Source organism: Capra hircus, chromosome 23 (assembly GCF_001704415.2).
Source record: "Capra hircus breed San Clemente chromosome 23, ASM170441v1, whole genome shotgun sequence".
Classification (NCBI taxonomy): domain Eukaryota; kingdom Metazoa; phylum Chordata; class Mammalia; order Artiodactyla; family Bovidae; genus Capra; species Capra hircus.
Window position 1 is genome coordinate 8847727 of NC_030830.1, and position 13537 is coordinate 8861263.

The 13537-nt window shown below is 61.9% G+C and overlaps 1 protein-coding gene across 4 annotated transcripts in view; it reads left to right on the plus strand.

The window, feature by feature from the left end:
* Nucleotides 1–13537, plus strand: part of JARID2 (jumonji and AT-rich interaction domain containing 2) — a 230157-nt gene that overhangs the window by 207843 nt on the left and 8777 nt on the right. For all 4 annotated transcript variants that reach the window (XM_018038767.1, XM_018038765.1, XM_018038769.1 and 1 more), the window contains 7 exons: nucleotides 880–1918; nucleotides 4930–5432; nucleotides 7729–7821; nucleotides 10426–10544; nucleotides 10643–10713; nucleotides 11293–11407; nucleotides 13399–13504. In XM_018038767.1, the coding sequence (XP_017894256.1) occupies nucleotides 880–1918; nucleotides 4930–5432; nucleotides 7729–7821; nucleotides 10426–10544; nucleotides 10643–10713; nucleotides 11293–11407; nucleotides 13399–13504 (2046 nt within the window). The remainder of the gene's footprint in view (nucleotides 1–879; nucleotides 1919–4929; nucleotides 5433–7728; nucleotides 7822–10425; nucleotides 10545–10642; nucleotides 10714–11292; nucleotides 11408–13398; nucleotides 13505–13537) is intronic.

Sequence of the window (13537 nt, forward strand, 5' to 3'; positions counted from 1 at the left end):
GGTTGAACTGAGGACAGCTGCGTGTCTGTGCCCCTGGGGTAACCTGAGCTGCAGATGCCAGGCGGGTAGCGGTGGGCCAGCACCTCACTTTCTGCAGAGCTGGGTGATGCGGTATCATTCCCCGCCCCCCAAACCAGCCCGGCAGCGGCTCCTCCTGTGGGCCTGTCATCATTCTTCGGAAATTAATGCTTTTCGGGTGTCTACCTTTGTCACCCCCTGGCCTCTCTTTATAAATGAGGGTGACTTCTGTGTGTCACAAAATTAGTGTGGTGTCCAGGCTGTAAGACAGGTGAAGAGCGACTGACCATTTACCCAGTTCCCACAGAATCGACTGTGGACATTTACAGAGGCGGGAGATGGGTGCCTCCTGGGCAGAAGAGGCTGGGGTGCCAGAGACGTGCAGGGTGTCCAGTGAGGCGCCAGGTGACACATGCCCGCTGCTGGCAGCTGCCCCTCTGGGCGTGGGCATCTGAGCCCCATGAGAGAGCTTGCTCTTTTCTTCCTGTGGCATTTTCTATTTCCCTCTTTACTTATTTAGCGTGGATTTTACCGTCCTGTGGGCAGATCATGCTGAAATATATGGAGCAGAGGGAAAGAACAACCATCTTTTCTCGGAACGGGGGTGTGTGTGTGTAACCGTGTCTTTTCTTGGAACAGGGGTGTGTGTGTGCACGCGCGTGCACCTGTCTCCTTATCAGCACAGCCTTGTGATTGTGTTGGGTGACTGGCAGATAACGTGGAGGCTGTGGTTTGTATGCCTTTGCTGGGACCCCTGTGCCTGCTCCTCACCAGCGGGCGCGGCTGTTGAGCTGGGCCTGGGTGCAGGGTCCCCTGCGCGCAGAAACTGATTGTGCTCTCTGCTCCTCCTGCTGCCCCCAGGTCTCTAAGGTCAACGGAGTCACCCGAATGTCATCTCTGGGTACAAGCGCAACCAGTGCCAAAAAGATGCGCGAAGTCAGACCTTCACCGTCCAAAACTGTGAAGTACACTGCAACGGTGACGAAGGGGACTGTCACATACACCAAAGCCAAGAGAGAACTGGTCAAGGAAACCAAACCCCATCACCACAAGCCCAGTTCCGCTGTCACCCACACAATCTCAGGGAAAACTGAAAGCAGCAATGCAAAAACCCGCAAACAGGTGCTATCCCTCGGGGGGGCGTCCAGGGCCACTGGGCCCGCCGTCAGTGGCCTCAAGGTCAGCGGCAGGTTGAACCCAAAGCCGTGCACTAAGGAGGTGGGGGGGCGGCAGCTGCGGGAGGGGCTCCGGAACTCCAAGCGGAGGCTGGAGGAGGCGCCCCCGGCCGACAAGCCGCAGTCGCCCCCCAAGAAGATGAAGGGGGCCGCGGGCAGCGCCGCCGAGGGCCCCGGCAGGAAGGCAGCCCCGGGCCCCGCCGAGAAGGCGCCGCTTGGCGGCCCTGGGAAGAAGGAGGCGCCCGAGCGGAGCCTGGAGAGGAACCGGCCCAAGCGGGCGGCAGCCGGCAAGGGCCCGCCGGGCAGACAAGCACATGGCAAGCCGGACGGCGGCGCCCCCTGTGAAAATCGTTCTACCTCGCAATCGGAGCCCCTGCCTCGGCCGCACGAGGGGGCGGCCAAGGCCGAGAAGGGGGCCGGCAGGGCCGGGTGGGCGGCCATGGACGAGATCCCCGTGCTGCGGCCGTCGGCCAAGGAGTTCCACGACCCGCTCGTCTACATCGAGTCGGTGCGCCCTCAGGTGGAGAAGTACGGCATGTGCAGGGTGGTCCCGCCCCCGGACTGGCGGCCCGAGTGCAAGCTCAACGACGAGATGCGCTTCGTCACGCAGATCCAGCACATCCACAAGCTGGGCCGGCGCTGGGGCCCCAACGTGCAGCGGCTGGCCTGCATCAAGAAGCACCTCAGGTCTCAGGGCATCGCCATGGACGAGCTCCCGCTCATAGGTAAGGCCCGCGGCGGCCGGCTCCGCACCAGCTCCTCCGCGCGCGTCCGGGCCTGGGGGGAGTCTGAGCCCCGCTTTTTGCAGGTCAGTGTGGTCCTGTGCGCCGCGCCACCCCCCCCCCCCCCCACACACACATACACACCCTCACACACACACACACTCGCACACCCACACACAGAGCCACACCCACAGACAGCCTCACACACACACTCACTCACTCACTCACTCACTCACTCACTCACTCACTCACTCATACTGGGCCACACCTGCTGGCTGCCTGGCTGAGTCCATAGTGGCGTCCAGAGAGAAGGCAGGACTGCTGCACCCTGCCTTCGTCTGCTGGGGCTGCCTTAAGCAAGTACTGCAGTTGGGGGCTAGACCTGCAGGGAGTCGCTTCTCTAGGTCTGGAGCTTGCAAATCTGAGAGCGAGGTGCTGGCAGGGTTCCTTTCTCCTGAGGCCTGTCTCCTTGCCTTGTGGGCAGCCTCCTTCTCCCTTGTCCCCACCTGTTCTCCCCCCCACACAGATTCCTGGCGTCCCTTCTCTTGTTAGAAGGACACCAGTCGCATGGGGTCAGGGCCCATACAGTCGCGTGGGGTCAGGGCCCACCTGATGGCCTCCTTTTGCTGTGATCACCACTTTCAGCACTGCCTCTAAACAGCCACACTTAGGGCCTCCATGCAGGACTGTGGGTGGGTGGCGCTTCAGCCTTCTCTCTCTCTGCCCTCTTCCTTCCTTGCCTCTCGGTTTTCCTGGTGAGAATCAGGTCCCGGTGGAGCCTGTAGCTCCTGGAACCCTGTGGACCCGAGCCCAGGTGCAGCTCTGTGCTGCAGCCGCGCTCACCTCAGTGACTGCTGTTGTGAACAGGTCGGCTGGCATGGTGAGGCCCCGGGCTGGGCACACGCACGGCCCGCCTGGAATCCCCGTCTCCCTCCTCCCCTGCGGGTCCTTGCACCTCCAGGATTAAGGCCTTCCGTCGGGGTGAGCCGGTACCATGGAGTGGTGACCTCACACACCTCTCTTCCGGCTCAGGACCCTGGACAGGAGCAGCGCGGGGCCCACCTCCAGGTTGGAGCAGCCTTTGGCAGGCAGGGAGCAGAGGGGCCGCTGCGGTCACTTAGGTGTCGGGGTGGGCAGTAAGATAGGTTTCCTTGCACCACGGAGGTGTTGCTGTTACTCTCAGCAGATGAGACTCACGTAAATTCAGAGAACGCTTGGCTTGTGGCCCGCTGTCACGGATGTGATCGGAGGTGACGCGGGCTTGGGAGCAGGCTGAGGCGTCGGCATCTCGGGAGTGCGGTGGGGGCTACGCGGGAGACCCAGAGCTGCAGTGGGGCAGCGGATCTTCTGAGCAGTCAGGGCATCGGGTGACGTCAGAGTGGGTTTCCTAAACCTCGGTTCCCACGGCACCAGAAGCCTCGATGTGACTGGGTGTGTTCACACCGTTGCTGTTGGCCCAGGTGTGAAGCCCTGTCCGCGTGGGGGAGGAGCTGGCTGGCCTGCCACCCGCCTTGGGTCTCAGCTCTGCGCTCAGCCTCCTTGCAGCGTGAGGGACTTGGTTTTGAAGGAAGTTTCCCAGCGTCCACAGACTGTTTGCCCCTTCTCTGGGAAGGTGGCGCTTTGTCCCGCAGCGTCCTGTGGTCCTTGAGAGTGCGCTGGTGAGAACAGGAGAAGGGCAACGTGATGCCTTTGCAGAGATATGTCAGGGTGTCTGTGCTGCTGGCTTACAGCGGTGACCTCCTTTCTGGTCAGTCTCTGGTGTGACCCACCTCCCCGTCCACCTCGGCAGGTCCAGGAGGTGCCCAGACCGAGAGCAAGGCCTGCCGCGCGTCTTGGAACCTTGGGCCTTAGGCCCCGACGGCCAAGGTCGGGGCAGGTCTCCTCCTCGACGTGGCCCCTGCTGGCCTCAACCAAGCAACCAGCCAGCGTCCCGCCTGGCACAGCAGGTGGGCTCGGGGTGCCGCTCGCCCGTCCCCGGACATGCTGGCCGGCTGGGCCCGTTGGCGCATGGCTGGCTGAAGTGGTCTGATGCTGTTCTCAGGAGCCCGCTGCTCTTCCCTTCCTTTATTTTATACCAAGGTGTCCCCCCTTCTGAAGATTTGCTCACCTAGCATTCTGTGGGGTGTTTGTCTCCTCACAGCCAGTGGATGATTATTCTGGAAGATGTTTCCTTTTTATTGGCCCAAGGGTGGTTGCTTTTCCAGTTCCCATTGAGACAGTCACTGGGCAGCACTCGCACGTCTGTGGGTCTTGTGCCGTCTCCTGCCTCACGGTTTGTGCAGTCTGATTGAGAGACAGTGAGAAGCAGCCCACACACCTTCAGGGATGAGCAGGGGTGTGAGCAGTGATGGGAGGAGCTGAGGGGCGGACAGAGTCCCGCCTGCCCTCAGGGGGGCCTTGCCCGCTGCCTGGAAGTCTCAGGGGCTGAAGGGAGGTTACTGTGCGTGTGTGTGCGTGCATGCGTGTGTGTGTGGGGGGGGAGGGTTGGGAGGGGAATTGGAACTGATGGTGCGTGCTGGGTGTGTGCGGTTCCCATCCCACAGCCGTTCCAGGCGATGCTGGGCTGCAGAGGTGGCCGAGGGCATGACCTAGGCTCTGCCAGCCCTGCAGAGAAGCCCTGCTCCTTGAGCCGTCCCCCTGCCTCCTAGGGCGTGAGGGGGTGTGCACCTTGCCCCTGCTCCAGCCATGCTGGGTCCTCTCTCCCCAGGGACCGCCTCTCCTTCCTTTCAGGCCTCTGCCTTAAGTGCCCCCTCCTCGGGGCTCCCTGCCCAGGCCACCCTCCTGTGTCAGTTGCTCCTCGGCCTGTCCTGGTCTCTGCCGTCTTAGTGCTAAGATGGTCTCAGCCTTGTCTCTCTAGGCTGGGCGGCCCTGTTTGCTGCTCTGACCCCTGGCCTGGTGGCCTCCCTGGCGCGTGGTGGGCACTGGGTGCCTGTGGACTCTCAGGTGACGGAAGGCGGTCTCGTTCACAGTCCCTTTTACCCGCTGTCGCTGTCTTTTCTCCCCTCGCATCCCAGGAGGCTGTGAGCTCGACCTGGCCTGCTTTTTCCGGCTGATTAACGAGATGGGCGGCATGCAGCAAGTGACGGACCTCAAAAAGTGGAACAAACTCGCAGACATGCTGCGCGTCCCCAGGACCGCCCAGGACCGGCTGGCCAAGCTCCAGGAGGCCTACTGCCAGTACCTGCTCTCCTACGACTCCCTGTCGCCCGAGGAGCACCGGCGCCTGGAGAGGGAGGTGCTGATGGAGAAGGAGAGCCTGGAGCGGCGCAAGGGGCCCCTGGAGGGCCACACGGAGCAGGACTACCATCGCTTCCACCCACTGCCCCGCTTCGAGCCCAAGAACGGGCTCATCAATGGCGTGGCCCACAGGAACGGCTTCCGCAGCAAGCTAAAGGAGGTGGGCCCCGCGCAGCTCAAGACGGGCCGGCGGCGACTCTTTGCTCAGGAAAAGGAGGTGGTGAAGGAGGACGAGGAGGATAAGGGCATCCTCAGCGACTTCCACAAGTGTATATACAAGGTAGGGCCTGCGGGCCTGCCGTGTGCCCTCGCGTGCATGTTGTGGGCCGTGGGACCCCGAGACCCCTGACAGCCGGCCCTGGTCCCATCCCTTGTAGAGAGCCATCTGCAGTCTGGGGCGGAATGAGCGTCTGGACCGGGCTCCTGGGCGCCCAGCTCTGGCCTTGGTGTGGTGCTGAGTTGCTTCAGTTGTGCCTGACTTTGTGCAGCCCCATGGAGTATAGCCTCTCAGGCTCCTCTGTCCATGGGATTCTTCTCCAGGCAGGAATACTGGAGTGGATTGCCTTGCTCTCCTCCAGGGGATCTTCCTGACCCAGGGATCAAACCTGGGTCTCTTACATTTCCTGCATTGGCAGGCAGGTTCTTTACCACTGTGCCACCTGGGAATCGGGCTACATTAAATGTGTGTTCTTGTATACGTGTGCCCACATGCCAGGGACGCAACCTGGGAGGCACAACTCCTCTTTCCGCAGGCTGGGTCTGGGGCTTCTCGTACCCACAGGGACCAGGCCCCCTGCCGCTCCCAGTCACACCCCATGCCACTCGGCACAGCTCTGCTGCTGCCTGCCTGTCATGCGGATCTCCTGGGGAGAGAGCAGGGGTGGCTCCCTGCTTCTGCCCACACCGTGTACCCATCCAGGTATTCCAAGACCCCTTCCTCCGGGGAGCGAGGGGGCATCTCGGTGTCTCCCTGCTTGGCAGCCTGGCTCTGTCCACGGAGGCTGGGCTCCCCCCTCCCTGGCCCTCCAGGGCAATTGGGCCCTAGGCCAGGAGGGGGCACAGGACCCCCAACCTTGATCAGTTCTGCAGGCTCCAGGAGGGCAGGGCCCCTGCGGAAGTTTTGGTGGCCATGCCCACCCACGTGAGCCTGGCCGCGGTGCAGAAACGTGATGCGTGTCTGTGCTTCTGCCCTGATTCGGGCCTCTTTCCTCTGAGTCTGTGCTTCGAGGTCCCTCCCGGCTTCCCTCTGTGTCCTCGCCTCGGTTGGAGTCTCAACCTCCTTTCTGGGGAGAGATGCCTGCTTGCCTGGAGCTTTCCCTGTGACTGGACCCAGGGAAGGTTGGATTTGTGTACATGTGGCTGCAGGCTGGTGGCCGTGGAGGCTGTGTGCACTGAGAGCCGGCCGGGAGCTCATGGTTCCAGATTCTGAGCCCGCTCAGCATCTGGCGATTGACTGTTGGGTGCTGGGTGTCGTCATGTTGAATTACAGGCACCCTGCTTTAGTTGATAGAAAATCAGGCTCTTCCTAGTGGTTCCAACTTTATCTTGTGAGGAATGGCAGGTGAGAAGTTTGGACTTGCGCAGACGTTTCTCTTGGTTAGGAGCCTCAGTTACAGAGCTGATGATGAGATGAGCAGGGTCTGTGACATGACTGTGCCCACTGTCCCTCCAGAGGCAGCTCTGTTCCTGGGGCTGCTCCAGCATCACCTCGTTAGGGGCCCGTCTCCTCTGCCTCTGGCTCATCACACTTGGTGCCATATCCCAGCTCCATTCTGTGCGAGGCCACATTCCCCAGGCAGCCTGAAGGTGCCTCGAGGGCAGAGACACTGTGTGTTTTGAGCACCGCTCCATCTACAGCCCCTTGAATCAGGCCTGGTACATAGTAGGTGCTCAATAAGTACTCCGCAGTCAAGGGGTGAGCGTGCCCAGTCAGGGAGGAGTGGAGGGCTTGCCTGTAGGACGTGCCACCATTCATCCCAGTGGGCGTGTCGTTGGGAATGTTCCTGGGGCACGGTGGCAGAGGTGGGCAGGTTAGGTAATCTGAAGACCCTGCGGGCCCCCCCAGGGGCGTGGAGGGCAGGGGCCTCCCCTGGCGGGAGGAGGACTGGATCCCTCTGGCCCCTACAGATCCCCGAGGCCAGGCTGGTCGCCTGCCCGGTTCTCAAGGGAGGACCCTCAGGGCGGGTCCAGGGTTGCCCCAGGTTTCTCTCCCAGCGTCTCCGGTCCCGAGTTCCAGCCAGTGTCTGTCTGGATGTTGTTGGCTTGTGTCCCGACCAAAGCCTTTCTCCTCCCTCCTCCAGGCTGTCCCCATTGCTCCAGCGATGTTAGTCTTCGCTGAGGCGCCTGGGGCAGTGCGTCCTGCGGGTGCCGAGGGGTCTGGCCGGGGCTGTGGTGGTTGGGGGGTCGCCACCTTCTTGGTCCACACTGAGGGTCCTTCTCGGGAATGTGGTCCCTGCTTCTGTGTTCCTGTCAGCTAGGGACATGGCCCCTGGACACAGGGACATGCGCACGGGGCCCTGACGGGGTAGCCCTGCTTTGTTGCTCCAGCTTGACTCTTGCTTTTGTTTCCTTTCCAGGGAAGGTCTGTTTCTTTAACAACATTTTACCGAACAGCAAGAAATATCATGAACATGTGCTTCAGCAAGGAGCCCGCACCAGCTGAAATTGAGGTGTGTGAGCCAGGCGCCCTCTCTCTGCCTGGAGCTGGGGTGGAGCCCCCGGGCCTCCGTCCCCCGGAGGCAGGTGGAGGGTCCCAAGTCCATCCTCTGGGTCCCGGGCGCGGCCAGAACTTTCAGCTCGGGTTGACCCAAACTTGTTCCGGGTCAGAAAGGAGGTAGTGGAGTGAGCGTGTCCCCCGGGTCCTCCCTGACTGCCCTGTTCGCCCCAGGCAGGCCCCGTGCCGCGCTGGCCGCCTCTCGCCCCTTCTCGCCCTGTCCTCCAGGAGCCTGTTCAGCAGGAGGATGTTTGGAGCCCTGAAACCATGGCTGTGCTTTTTCCTCTCCTGGTTTTCATTTAATGGGATTGGCAGGCTGCCATTTTTGTGCTTCTGCCAGCCCTGTGCCGAGGTGTGTGAGGCTGGGCAGGCGAGCGGGGCTGCGCCCTGGCCCATCAGTGGAGGGGGCTCCGGGGAGGAGGGCAGAGCCCAGGTCTGTCCCCTGGGGGCTCCCGGGTGCTGACGTAGGTGGGCCTGTCCGGGGGCGAGCCCCGACTCCTCTCCGGGCTCAGGGCATGCTGGACGAGCAGGAGAGGGCGCGGGCTGCCTTGGCTTTTGGCCGACGGTGGGTTTCAGACCGCTTCTCTCTCTCCGTGGTCCTAGGCTCCTTTTCTCAGCATGACCACGCTGATGGCCTCGGCCCCTGGCCCTGATGTGACCTGGTGTCCTGGGAGTGGGGCTCGGGGCCCCCCCCCCGGTGTCCATGCCTCGGGCTGCCCCGCCTCCGATGGTGGCCATTGGGAGCCCACGAGGCCTGGCCTGGTGCTCGGGCCCGGGCTCAGTGTTCGGCGTTGGCGCCGTTGTCCTCTCGGTCCCAGGTTCGCACTCTGGGCTGCATGTGTGCCGACCACACGGTGGCCCCTCGGCCCTACCAGAGCCGCGTCCCGTCCCCACAGCGCCGGCGGGTTCTGACCTGGGACGCGTGTGCTCGTCACTGTGGCTTTCGCTGGTTCGCGCTAGTTTCGGGAGAAGTGCCAGAGGAGAGGAGCATGACTCCTGGGGGTGGGTGGTCGTCTGAGCTAGAGAGAGAGGCCTTTGCTTTACAACATAGGTCCTTGTCGGAGTCCCCGAAGGTGGAAGATTGTTGCTGCCTGTCGCCTCCTGCTGGGAAGTTAATTCTGAGGGTCCTGGGTGGTTTTGTTTTCATCGGCGGACGCTCGCTTCACAGTGTGGCGTTGCCTTCTGCCGTGCATCAGCACGAATCGCCGTAGGTACACGGATGTCCCCTCCCTCTTGGACCTTCCTCCCTGAGTGTCTTGATTTTGCTTTAATGTTAATAGTTGCATAATATTTAAGCACAAAAGGAAGATTTGCTAAAATTGGAACCTTTAATCTGTCTGGCTAACTTCTGGATCCTATGAAGGGGCTGGAGCCTCTGCTTGGCCGGTGCTCACCAGGGGAAGGGGCTTCTGGATCCTTCGAAGGGGCTGGAGCCTCTGCTTGGCCGGTGCTCCCCAGCAGAAGGGCCCCCCTTGTGTTGCACGATCCTTCCGCCCCCGCTGTCTTTCTTTGCTCAGCGCACGTTGCTGTGAATCCCGGCAGGCGGCCGACCTGACTGGCCTGGACTGTCTCTGGCCCTTCGGGACCCAGAGCGTTTAATGGTCCAGTTTGTCCTTGAGGTGGGGCCTCTGGCTGCCCCCAGCCTGGCCCCTCGCTGTAGCAGCCGCACACGCAGCGTGGTGGGGGCTGACCCTGGGTGCTCCCTGGAGAGGCTCCAGGAAGCGGGGTTGGCTGAGGCGGGGAGGGCGTTGCTGAGCTTTTGCACTGATGGTTGAAGACGGAACCCTCTCTCCTGTTAGCAAAGCCCGTCCCGACCTGGCGTTTGCCCTGCAATTTTTCAGGTCGTGCCCACCCTTCCCCCGTCTGTTTCATTAGCTTGAGTGGCAGCCTCGGGGGTAGGATGGTCACTTCCCTTGTTTGGGGCTGAGTAGCGTGTCTGCCCAGACGCCTGTCTGGGGGCACTGTGACCACACCTGCAGTGGTGGGGGGGGGCGTCTCCCCTTCCTTTCTGAGTCACTTTCTCCCTCCCTTTCACGGAAGTGATCCTTGATTGCGGTGACGTACGCGTGACATGTGCCACTCAAGCCGTTTTTAGGTGCAGTTCAGCGGCACCAAAATCCTTTGAATGTCATCGTATGACCCACTCCACCACCCGTTTGCAGATTGTCCATCCTCCCAGACTGGAAGTCAGCTCCTGTGAATCACCGAGTCCATGCCAGCCCCTCCGTTCTCTTTTTCTGTCTGACTTCGTCCCGAGTGCCTCACGGGAACGGAATCAGTACTTGTCCTTCTGAGACTGGCTTCTCCACTTAGCGTCATGTCCTTAGGATTCCTGTGTTGTCGCGCGTCAGAATTCCCCTCTCTGAGGCCGAGTTGTATTCGGACGACACCGTACCTTGTGTTGATCCATCTGTCGGTCATGGACCTGACCCCGTGACGCTGGGCGTGCGGTTACTGCCTGCAGCCCCGGCCACCTGGGAGGCCACGGCCCCTAGGTCGCAGGCGGCGGCGGGGCTCTGCAGCCCCGGGCAGCACGGTGCTGATGCCCCTCTCCCCGCAGCAAGAGTACTGGCGGCTCGTGGAGGAGAAGGACTGCCACGTGGCCGTGCACTGCGGCAAGGTGGACACCAACACCCACGGCAGCGGCTTCCCGGTGGGGAAGTCAGAACCGTTTTCAAGGTACCGTTGGACGCTCCTGCCTGGGTCCTGTGGGCCGGACGGCGTCTGTCCGCACTGGTTCGTGCCGGTTCGTGACGCCCCTGTGCTTTCCCCTGCAGACACGGATGGAACCTCACCGTCCTCCCCAATAACACAGGCTCCATCCTGCGTCACCTCGGTGCTGTGCCTGGTAAGCCGGCTGCGGGTTGGAGGGCTGGGGACCACGGTGTGCAGGGTGTGCAGAGACCTCAGGGATTGTTCGAGAAGGGAGAGGAGTCGGGTGTAGTTGGAGTCGATAAAAACGTGGAAAGGTAAACCAAATGCCGATCTGGAAGCTGGGGAGACACCTCCGCTTTCCACCTGGGAGCTTTCAGAGCTGACCTCTGACCCTCTGGGGCTCCTGCCTCACCCGGTAGGAGCGAAACCAGGCGTCCTGTTGGTGCACTGAGGGCCGTCCCCTGGCGGAGGGGCTGCTTTAGACACGGTCCCCTTCCTGGGCCCCTGGCCTTGAGGCCCCACGGGCCACCGTGGTAGGCGTGTCCCTCCTGCCCTCAGTCACTAGTCAGGGTGTTTCCTCACTATTGCTTTGTAACTGTGTCTTTGGATCTTGGTTCCTATATCAGAAGCAGGAAGGAGCACGCGCCTTCTCATTGAGTTGGCCTGGTTCTGATCGCATTTCCTCCTTTTTCTGGCTGGGGAGGCGATTCGATGTCTGTCGCCGTCGCCCTAACTCACGGCTCTCCGTGCCTCCCTGTCCCCTTTGTTCCAGGAGTGACAATTCCCTGGCTGAATATCGGCATGGTCTTTTCTACCTCATGCTGGTCTCGAGACCAAAACCACCTCCCCTACATCGACTACTTACACACGGGTGCTGACTGCATTTGGTGAGTGTGCCGGCTCGCCCCCCTCTCACTCACCGGGGCAGGCGGGCTCGTGCGAGCGCGTCCTGTGCTCCCTGTCAGAGTCTGAGGAGCGCGCTTGGGAGGCGAGCTGGTGGAGAACGTTGTAGTTTGCTCCGGTGATGAGCACGGCCGCGAATCTCTTCCTGGCCATTGTCCGTTGCAGTTGCGGGCTCATACGGGGCTGTCCCTCTCTGAAGTGTCCCCCTCGGGGTTGTTGATGGCCAGGAGTTCGTGTCCTACTGGCGTCAGAAACGAGGAGAGATAGAGCAGGAAGCGGGCCAGGCGTGGCGGCTGCATGGGCTCACGTGAGCGGGCGTCCTCAGCGCCTCCCGGCCCACTCTCTGCACAGAGAGTGGTCTCCCGGAGGTGGAGCTCTGCCGTTGGGGATTAGGAGTTGGTCTGGTTCCCCGGCGTGATCCTTCACTGTCAGGCTCCTCAGTCCCTCTCCGAGCTGGCTCTTCAGCGCCTTTGTTGATGGCGGCAGATGGGAAATCACTGCAAATGATCAGATGTCTTGTTGTCTGACAGGCTACCGGCATCGCATCCATCCCACACTTATTCAGTTTATTGTCCTAGTAGGGTGATTAGCTCCTATATTAAAGTCCTAGAGCCGATGTTCTTACTCCAAGGAGCTGGTGTCGGCAACAGTCTCATCACGGCTCCTCCTGCCTTTGGGCTACCTCGGGGCAACGGGCCGTCGGTATCGGAGCAGGCAGGCCCTCTGCTGGGTTTCCCGTGGTGGGGCCAGGGTCTCAGGCAGCATGGAGGGTCGAAGAGCCGCATAGACTCGGGGTGTGAGCCCCCCGCCCTGTGCCCCTGGTCCTTCATCAGAAAGTGGGGCCACGTGGCCTCGGCCCTGCAGGGAGACAGGGTGAGAGGCTGCGGCCTGCGTGCTGAGTGACTGCTGAGTGAGAGGCAGGGGACTTAAGGCTCTGGAACCTCTGTGCTGCAGGGACAGGTTGCCGGAAAGGATCAGAGGACTTTACGGTGTGGTTTTTCTTAAAACGTGTGAGCGAGGTTAGAAACTCTGGACCTAAGTCAGATCAGCAATAGAATATGTTGGTGTTGAGACAACAAGCCTCTCCAAGAACCTTGACTAGGTTAGTAGTAGTGAGGACCCCCGCCCCGTGGACCGCTCATCACGGGTGCCCTCCCCACCCGGCCTAGGGGAGGTGGGGACGGGCAGCCTGAAGCCCTGCACGTAGCTGTGGGGAGGGCAGGGGGTGGTCAGCTGTCCCCTCTAGCCTGTGGACGGCAGGGCTGAGAGTCCCAGAGCAGGAGGCCAGGGGGAGCCTGCCTCTGTGCAGACCGCTGCCACCAGTGTCTCGAGCGCTGTAGGCGACAGGTGTGTCCCCAGGGGTCCTCCTGGGACCCGAGTCGTCACTCCCTCCCTCCTGCTCCCCGGCCCGCACTGAGGGTCCTGGTTCTTCGAGCTGAGCTGAGGCTGCGTCCTCTCCCACCGGCCCCGCTGGGCTCTTTGGCCCCAGTCAGCGGGGGCCGTGTTGTCTGAGTCCCACCCTGCAGGGCCGCTCCCTCTACCTTGCACAGGCCCTTGGTGTGGGTGGGTTCCACTCTGAGCCCTGGTCCCGCCCCGTCCTCCGTCTGCTGGAGAGAAGGGTCAGGTACCAGCCCAGCAATAAGTCCTTGCTCTGGAGGCTCACAAGAGGCTGTTGAAGCTGCGGACATGTCTGGATCTGATTTATAGGGGCTTTAAATGTCTGGTTTTGGTCTGAAGGCTGCATGGCTTGGGCGTAGGTCGGACCTGCATGCAGGTGGGCATGCTTGTCACGGGGCATAAGTGGCAGAGCTGCCCAGAGAGACCCAGGGCCACTGGGCACATGCCCACCTCCCTTCCTGCAGCTGAGGCCGGTCTCCAGGCAGCTGTGGACCCCTCTCTCTGGGGGAGTATGGAGGGCGGGCTCCCTGGGGAGGGGCCTTGTCAGCAGCCTCCGCCCTGATTCCAAACCGCCCAGGTATTGCATTCCTGCTGAGGAGGAACACAAGCTGGAGGATGTGGTGCACACTCTGCTGCAAGCCAACGGCACCCCCGGCCTGCAGATGCTCGAGAGCAACGTCATGGTAGGGGCTGCGGGCTGGGGCGGCGGGGCCACA